Source organism: Sapajus apella, unplaced genomic scaffold (assembly GCF_009761245.1).
Source record: "Sapajus apella isolate SASKATOON/1434 unplaced genomic scaffold, GSC_monkey_1.0 scaffold78, whole genome shotgun sequence".
NCBI lineage: Eukaryota > Metazoa > Chordata > Mammalia > Primates > Cebidae > Sapajus > Sapajus apella.
Genome location: NW_022437018.1, coordinates 1,874,165 through 1,883,939, shown reverse-complemented (window position 1 = coordinate 1,883,939; position 9,775 = coordinate 1,874,165). Strand labels below are relative to the sequence as shown.

At 36.5% G+C, this 9,775-nt stretch overlaps 1 protein-coding gene across 5 annotated transcripts in view; it reads left to right on the top strand.

Annotated features, from left to right (window-relative positions):
- Positions 1-9,537, top strand: part of SLC16A9 (solute carrier family 16 member 9) — a 44,979-nt gene extending 35,442 nt beyond the window's left edge. For all 5 annotated transcript variants that reach the window (XM_032252546.1, XM_032252548.1, XM_032252545.1 and 2 more), the window contains 3 exons: positions 2,171-2,266; positions 7,583-8,497; positions 8,908-9,537. In XM_032252546.1, coding sequence (XP_032108437.1) covers positions 2,171-2,266; positions 7,583-8,497; positions 8,908-9,086 — 1,190 coding nt within the window. In that variant the 3' untranslated portion in view covers positions 9,087-9,537. The remainder of the gene's footprint in view (positions 1-2,170; positions 2,267-7,582; positions 8,498-8,907) is intronic.
- Positions 9,538-9,775: the final 238 nt, after the last annotated feature.

Genomic DNA, 9,775 nt, shown 5'->3' with positions numbered 1-9,775 from the left:
ACAGGCACACACCATCATGCCCAGCTAATTTTTGTATTTTTAGTAGAGACGAGGTTTCACCTTGTTGACCAGGATGGTCTCGATCTCTTGACCTCATGATCCACCCGCCTCGGCCTCCCAAAGTGCTGGGATTATAGGCGCTAGCCACCGCGCCCGTCTTTCTTTTTTTTTTTTTTTGAGACAGAGTCTTGCTCTGTTGCCTAGGCTGGAGTGCAGTAGCAAGATCTTGGCTTGCTGCAACCTCCACCTACAGGGTTCAAGTGATTCTCCTGTCTCAGCCTCCTAAGTAGTTGAGACTACAACTGTGCACCATTGTGTACCTGGCTAATTTTTTGTGTTTTTAGTAGAGATGGTGTTTTGTCATGTTGGCCAGGCTCATCTCAAACTCCTGACCTTAAATGATCCTTCCACCTCAGCCTCCCAAAGTGCTGGGATTGCAGGCATGAGCCACTGTGCCTGGCCTCACCTTTTGCTTTCTGACAAATTTAAAGTAAATGCATTTCAGATTTCTGCTACATTAAAAAAAAGTGAAGTAATCTTATCTGAACCCTGTAGCCTTTAAATCATTTTTAAAAATTCATTTTAGTATAAGATTAAAAGTTTAAAAGTTGTTTCAACTTTTTTGGCATTAATACTTAGTAATCTGAAATGTCTTTTTTTCATTTCTTTGATGCTTAACATTTGACATAGCTCTGACTATGAAATCATGGAAAGCATGAATGAATAATGCAAATGTCAATTTGCATTATTTACAGTAAAGCCCCCTCCAAAGCCTTTCAGAGATAGTCTTAATTAAGGGTGACATTTTTTGGCTTCACAAAACTGATTGGTTAGAAACAGTTTTTATTTCATGTCTTGAAGTGTCCTCTCTGTAGTAATGACACCTGTATAAATTAATCCAACTCATGTTTTAGATTTTGAGATAGCATTTTTTCCTTATGAATGACATAAAAGGGCACTCTATTTTTAAATGGTTATTTAAAGTCTGATTGTCTTAATCTATCTCATTTCATTAATAAGACTCTGATGTATGCAATCATGGATGATCCTCTGAGTCCTGGACTAAGTGCCGATTTCCTACAATGTTTATGTAGGATATTTGTTAAACTCATGTATTCTTTTAAATCATAGTCCAGGTAGCTATTTTAAGTAATGAAAATGATCTTAATAATTCATGTAATAGGCCATAGTTAATTCAGCTTTTAGACTATGGCTTATGTGTTGTTTTAGAGTGATGATGAAGAACAGATAATGTTGCAGAAGAAAGGCATAAAGTATACGAGTGAGGGCAAAGGAGAATTATATGAAAACAAGCGGGTTGTCAGATACTTAGAAGGGACGAAAATATTAAGCTAACAAATGAGAGCCCTGGAGATGATCTGGAGATAAATATTACTTTTGGAATTCAGGAAGAGAAATTTAGTTTTAAGATTTTTTTTGTTGTTGTTAATTATAAAATAATTTCATATTTACAGAAAAGCGGAGAATAGTATAGCAAACAACCATATGCTCACCAATAGTTGTCAATATCTTGTTGTATGTGCTTCCTTTTTTTGGTGAAAGTATTTTAAAGTAAAGACATCACTACATTTTACTTCTAAATAAGGTAATATGCACTCCTAAAAGATAAAGACAAATATAAATTTCACTATGATGAGATGATCTGAGAACCCCACAGGACTTGCCTGAGAACCTTCATTTTGCAGACTGCGGTGTGCAGACTAAACTCTAACAAAATAACTTTGGGTGATGAAGTGTACTTTTAAAAGTTGTTTAGAGAATGTAGAAGAGGACGAACACTGAGCTGGTAGCAAGGACTTGAAAGAGGCGTAAACCTCTAAGGGGCAAATTTGATTAAATTTGCTATTTGGTATGTGAATTTAGCCATTTTCTCTCTCTCTCCATAATGCCTTATTTTACATTTGCATTATTCATTCATGGTTAAGACATTGGATGCTTTTTTACTTGACCTTACCTTAAGGTGGGTGTGGGGTGAAAAATGGGGCTGCCCACTGTGTCTATTGGGGCTACACACATGGAAGGAATCTAGGAGTCTGCACTTCTAACAGTTTTAGCCAGTGAGTAATGGAATGTCCTACTGGACATACTTTTTTCTCTTGCATTGAACTAATACAGTGTCTTAATTTATGCAATGTCTTCTCATGCTTAGGTCTTGGATGTGGCTTATTATACACTGCAACAGTGACCATTACGTGCCAGTATTTTGACGATCGCCGAGGCCTTGCACTTGGCCTGATTTCAACAGGTACATTTTCAAAATTAGTACAGTATTGTCACCATTCAGTCTTCTAAACAAAATAAAAAGTTACCAAGTGCGGACATGTTTAACCAACCATTATTCAGCTACCGATCAGGTAGCAAAATTTTTTTTTTTATTTCTAGAAGGAAAGTTTATTTTATGTCGTAAATATGGGAGTGGCTTTCCTTTCTTTTTAATATTTTACATTATAATTTTTTAATGTCTTATATGGGATGTTTTCTAAAATATATAGCTTTTCTATTCTAAAACTGTAAAGAGGTATTTAGCATTACATTAATAAATTTTTACATGGACACCTATGATTGTCAAAGCACTTTTAGAAACTTCAATTTAAATGACCACAAAACTTGAAAACTTGTCTTTAGATATTTTTTAAAAAGCTGTTTTTTCCTGCCATTGTATTTGTTCCCTGAAAGTCCAAAGTGAACCATTTTGTTACTGTTTTATTATTATTGTTATTATAGTTTAAGTTCTGGGATACATGTGCAGAATGTGCAGGTTTGTTACATAGTTACACATGTGCCATGGTGATTTGCTGCACCCATTAACCTGTCATTTACACAAGGTATTTCTTCTAATGCTATCCTTCCCCTTGCTCCCCCCCACAACAGTCCCAGGTATGTGATGTTCCCCTCCCTGTGCCCATTGTTCCCATTGTTCAATCCCACTTATGAGTGAAAACGTGGTGTTTGGTTTTTCTGTTCCTGTGTTAGTTTGCTGAGAATGATGGTTTCCAGCTTCATCCATGTCCCTGCAAAGGACATTAACTCATTCTTTTTTATGGCTGCATGGTATTCCATGGTGTATACGTGCCACATTTTCTCTCTCTCTCTCTCTCTCTCTCTCTCTCTCTCTCTCTCTCTCTCTATGTATATATATATATATATATATATAAAGTTATATAGGGTTCTTATCAAAATTTTTGTAGCCAACATTTTCTGAGTTTTTTAGGACATAGAGTTGCCAAGTTATCAAAAGTTGTAAATGAACATATGTTCCTTGCTGGTAGGTGGGTAACTCTGGAAGGTCAGGCTTTTAGATAGGCTGAAGAATGTCGGTAGTTATTCTGGCAACAGGATCCAAACTAATATTTTGTTCCTGAGGCCATAGAGTAACAACAAAGTGATTCGTGGTTGAATTAAATCCAGCTGGATATTTCCCCACCATAGTTTAAGAAGCACTGCCAGGTGAGAAGTGTGAATAGTGGTGTAGGAGACAAGGCCAGAGTTCGAGGACATGGCTAAGGCAGTGATGGGAGAAGGAATGCAAAAGCAGAAGATGAGGAATCCAGAGTAGTTGGAATGCAGTTTGGAGAACCTGTGAGGATCTTCCCCAAGTGTGGGAAGTACTGTGAGAGCAGGCATGGCAGCTTCAAGGACAGTGAGTCTCATCTGTACTGTATTTTTGTAGAGGCAGTATGATGTCGAGTTAGAAGCACAACCCTGGATCCACACTGTCTGGATTCGAATCCTCCTTCTGTCACTCACTAGCTATCTGGTGTTAGTTACTTAACTGTTCTGTGCCTCCATTTTGTAACTATAAAATGGGGATAATAATTTGTTGAAGTAAAGAGTCAAACTCTATAAAATACTTAAAGAGATCTATTCTGAGCCAAATAACAAATGGCCTGTGACACAGTCCCTGAGATCCTGTCTCAGGTGGTCAGGCTAAACTCGATTGTACGTATTTTAGGGAGACATAAGACATCTATCAGTACATGTAAGTTGTACATTGGTTTGGTCTGCAAAGGCAGGACAACTGGAAACAGGCTTCCAGGTCGTGGGTGGATTCAAGAATTTTTTAATTGGCAGTTAGTTGAAAGGTTTAAGTTATTGTCTAAAGACCTAGAATCAATAGAAGGGAATGTTTGGGTTAAGAAAAGGGGTCGTGGAGACCAAGTTCCCATTATGCAGTAGAATCAATAGAAGGGAGTATTTCTTAACAGACTTATAAAGAGTCTGTTCTGTCAGTCTTAAGGTATCTGTTTTAATGTTAATATTGGTCAGCTGTGTCTGAATTCCAAAGAGGGGAGAGTATAATGAGGCATGTCCAGCCGCAATCCTGCTGACCTCATCATGGCCTGAACTAGTTTTTCAGGTTTACTTCAGAATACCCCTGGCCAAGGGGAGGGTCTGTCAGCTGGCTGGATGGCTTAGAATTTTATTTTATTTTTATTTATATATATATATTTTTTCTAAGACAGGGTTTCACCATATTGGTCAGGCTGGTCTCGAACTCCTGACCTCAGGTAATCCACCCACCTCAGCCTCCCAAAGTGCTAGGATTACAGGCATGAGCCACCACACCCCACTAGAATTTTATTTTTAACTTACAAATAGTACCCATCACATTGGGTTATTGGAAATATGAAAGGGATGTATATGTAAGGCACATGACAAGGGCTGTCAAGCGTTAGCAGTTATAATCTGCCCTAGGTTTCTCTAATGTCCAAATTTATTTGTGTTGAAGGTGTTGGGAATTGTATGATGTGAAAGATGACCCTGCTTTTCACTCAGTCATGAGAGAAGGGCACAGGGGCCTGGGTCATAGCACACTAAGTACAAAGTGAAGCAACTATGGACAGTCAAGATTTAAAGGAGTTTTCAGTTTCAACTCACAGGGAGCTAGGTGAAGGGAAATTCGGGAGAAGTGTGAACCCACCTTCAGTGAAAGATATGATAAGCAAAACAAAGTCACAGCAGAGCTTTTTAAAAATTAAAAAGAAACCCCACATCAAAATACTTGAAATATTGTGACCTAGTTGAAAAAAAGGAATGTGGGCATGAAGTGAAGATTTGGGGAAAGCGATCTTCCTCCTCGTGAACAGGGGTTGGTCAGCAAATGCCCATGGGCCAAATCTGGTCTACTGCTGGTTTGTGTATGATTAACAAGCCAACAATGGTTTTTACATTTTTAAATGCTTGAAAAAATCAAAAGAAGAATATTCATAATATGTGAAAAGTATGTGCAATTTTCATTTCAGTGTTCATAAATACAATTTTATTACAACACAGCCATGCTCATTTCTTTATGGATTGTCTCTGGCTGGTTTTATGCTTCAAGGGCAGAGCTGAGTATTTGGGACAGAGATTACACAGCCCTCTATGCCTTAAATATTTACTCTCTGATCCTTACCAGAAGTTGTTGACACCTGGTATTAATGAGTTAATCAAAGCATGGCTGTACCTCTCACTGCTTCAGATTCCAGAACACCATTTAATATTTTCTCTCTTTGTAATAATCTATAACATGCATGGAAGCATAATTAGTGTTTTATTTCACTTTACCCTTTACAGTGACTATCTTAAAATTAGGATGCCATTTCTGAAGATTAAAAATTACGTTTAGCTAATGCATACTGGCTTAACACCTAGGTAATGGGTTGATAGGTGCAGCAAACCACCATGGCACCATGTTGGTTTGTTACTTATGTAACAAGCCTGCACATCCTGCACATGTATCCTGGAACTTAAAATAAAATAAAATTTTTTTAAAAATCACAGTTTTACAGTTTACAAAATTCTGCCTGGAAACTCTAAATTAATCTTGATTACCCTGAAAAAAAAAATCCTGCATCTTTCTAAGCCACAGACATGTTCTTGTGGGATGAAGGCAGAGGAGACTAGCCTCTGATATATAATTTGCTTTTCCTGCTCTCTCATATCTTATGTGTTCAATAAATATCTGAATTGATTTTCATCATGTTGACAGATAAAACTGGTTGGCAAGAATAGGAAAGTTGTTTATTTGTTTACTTGTTCTATGTGAAAACATAGAACTTTCCAAACACCAAGAGCATTTTTAAGTATCTAATGATGTGGCACTTTGTTAGAATCTGTACAAAGAAATTGTGTTAGGCAAAAGTCACAGATTTATAGTTAATGGGTACTAATGCAGCCAACAGTACATGAGGTCACTCTGCTATTTTTAATCCTGTCAGTGTGTTTTCTGTAGCGGTTTTAACTTTTATGGTATATGCCACATTTAATGAGGTAAGGAAAAAATTACATTTGTCTACTATTATTACTTCTCAGTAGTTGGCAAATAGATACACTCTTAGTAGTCGCAAAAAGATACTATTTTAGCTGCCATTACATTAACATGGGACATTAATATTTGCATGCCAAGTTTTTTTTTTCCTTTGGGAATTAAGGAGTTAACTTTAAAAACTGTTAAGAAAGGGACAACTGAGGTCCCAAAGAAAATGTTTTCTTATAATTCTAAGGCGGAGCCATTTGACTATTTGTAAGAATTGTTTTACAAGATGGGTTTTAACAGCAAGCATATCCGTGCAATCAGTGATGCCTCTGAGCTTGGTCCCACTGGCATCCCGATGGGGTTATGATGTAATTTAATATTGACCATTTTAAACATATGATCAACCTTTTTAGACTATTTGTTTCTGCTTTTTCACATGATATTTCCCAATGACATTTAAATTTTGTTTTCTTTCTTTCTTTTTTTTTTTTTGCCTTCACTGCACTAGCAGACATTTAAATTTTAAAATCCTCAATTTTTTAAAGATTAAAATCAGAACCAGATAAGAACAGTACCAATTGATTAGGCTATCATAACTTGGCATCCCTGTGTGTTTAATGTGATCAGTGCTAAAAAGATGGACTATTCACAGTGTTGCACAGATGCATAAACCAGCATATTTTGTAATTTAAATACCCTAAAAAATTCTACTTTTTTCATAATTGTATTAATGCATGAAAAGTGTGAATCATTCATTGTGGTGATTCAGCAATGGATTTCAACTATCATTGTAAAAATCCTTAAACTGCAATATATTATTTATCTTAAAAAGCAAAATATGAAAATTTACTTATACAAAGGGAATAAATATGTAACATGGAGCCTGGCACATAATAAGTGCAAAGAAAGTAGTTTCATGATGACATTGTTAAGAATATGGGCTATTGGGGTCCAACTGACTGAATGTGAATCCTTTTTATGTTCTTTACAGATTTTTGATCTATGGCAAATTTCTCAACCATTCCAGCCCTAGGTCACTTCATCTCTAGATTAGGAATAATAATAGGACCTACTCAAAGGGATCAGTAAAAGGATAAAACACGATCATTCAATGTAAAGTGCTTAACAATGACTGAGCTGTAAATGCTAATTCTTAAATGTTCTATCAGTATTGCTATTATTATCTTCTATCATCTTGCTATGATTTTAATATGAAGTTACATATAAATGCCAGTGTAAAAAATAAATTAAATCGTGATACTACAAATTTTAATCCTGAGACCCTCAGATTACGAGGTTGAACAGTTCCCGTTCCCTTTTTAGGTTCAAGCGTTGGCCTTTTCATATATGCTGCTCTGCAGAGGATGCTGGTTGAGTTCTATGGACTGGATGGATGCTTGCTGATTGTGGGTGCTTTAGCTTTAAATATATTAGCCTGTGGCAGTCTGATGAGACCCCTCCAATCTTCTGATTGTTCTTTGCCTAAAAAAATAGTTCCAGAAGATCTACCAGATAGATACTCCATTTACAATGAAAAAGGAAAGAATCTGGAAGAAAACATAAACATTCTTGACAAGAGCTACAGTAGTGAGGAAAAATGCAAGAGCACATTAGCCAATGGTGACTGGAAACAGGAGAGCCTACTTCATAAAAACCCCACAGTGACACACACAAAAGAGCCTGAAACGTACAAAAAGAAAGTTGCAGAACAGACATATTTTTGCAAACAGCTTGCCAAGAGGAAGTGGCAGTTATATAAAAACTACTGTGGAGAAACACTGGCTCTTTTTAAAAACAAAGTATTTTCAGCACTTTTCATTGCTATCTTACTCTTTGACATCGGAGGGTTTCCACCTTCGTTACTTATGGAAGATGTAGCAAGAAGTTCAAATGTGAAAGAAGAAGAGTTTATTATGCCACTTATTTCAATTATAGGCATTATGACAGCAGTTGGTAAACTGCTTTTAGGGATACTGGCTGACTTCAAGTGGATTAATACCTTGTATCTTTATGTTGCTACCTTAATCATCATGGGCCTGGCCTTGTGTGCAATTCCATTTGCCAAAAGCTATGTCACATTGGCATTGCTTTCTAGTATCTTAGGGTTTCTTACTGGTAATTGGTCCATCTTCCCATATGTGACCACGAAGACTGTGGGAATTGAAAAATTAGCCCATGCCTATGGGATATTAATGTTCTTTGCTGGACTTGGAAATAGCCTTGGACCACCCATCGTTGGTAAGATATTTATCTTAAAGTCAACACATTTTGCTGTTCTTCCTTGTCACATCTCCAGATACAAAAATCCAGATTGTAATAGTGGCACAAATTTGTACAAAATAAATTTGCATGGAACATCTCATGGTAATGATTTATTCAAGACTGCTTTGATGTAATTGAGAAAGCCAATATGCATGCTCTAGCATTTGTGATCACTCTTTATTTGAGAGAAACTCAAAATGCCTGCTTATTCTTACCCAAATATTTGAGAGATTCTCTTCTTCTAACTCCCAGTAAACCACATTGGAAGCAGTAGAGTAATATATATCCTAATTATAACCATATATAAAATTGATGAAACTAGGGTATGGGCTGGATGTTCATACTATTTCCATGAAACTCACTTTTTTTCCTTACTGTCTTTTCAGGTTGGTTTTATGACTGGACCCAGACCTATGACATTGCATTTTATTTTAGTGGCTTCTGCGTCCTGCTGGGAGGTTTTATTCTGCTGCTGGCAGCCTTGCCCTATTGGGATACATGCAACAAGCAACTCCCCAAGCCAGCTCCAACCACTTTCTTGTACAAAGTTGCCTCTAATGTTTAGAGGAATATTGGAAGACACTATTTTTGCTGTTTTATACCATATAGCAGCAATATTTTAACAGATTCACAAGCAAATTTTCTAGGGTCAAGACTATTTTTCATAGCAAAATTTCACAGTGGCTGAGTTTGAATGAATTATTATATTTTTTACATACCCTATTTTTTTATGTAGTGTATGTGTAGGCTCTATCTCATGTATTTTTTGCTCTTTTCACTCCCTGCACCCTCAATGGGACTATTCTGTTTTGCTGTTATTCACTAGTTCTTAATGTTGTAAAAAGTTTGGCCAGCCTCAGAAGGCTTTCTCTTTGTAGAGAAGTATAATTCTCTGCCAACTCCATTTACATGCCACTGCGAGGCATGTAAAGAGGTCTCTCCTATTTTAAAAGTGACGCACGCATCATGATAAGATATGTGTGAAGCCCACTAGGAAAGAAATCATTCTCTTCTCTGTGTTAGACTTGCTAGTAAACAGAAGACTTCAAGCCAGCCAGGAAATTAAAATGGTTACTGAAACAGCCTTAAGAATTGCAGTAGAGCAAATTGGTCATTTTTTAAAAAAAGATATTTTAACTTACAATCACCAGTTTTCATTATTCTATTTTATTTACCTCACTGAAGTACTTGCATATTGTTTGGTACCCACTGAGCATAAACTGTTTCAGTTTCTAAGGTGTTTGCTGAGATGCA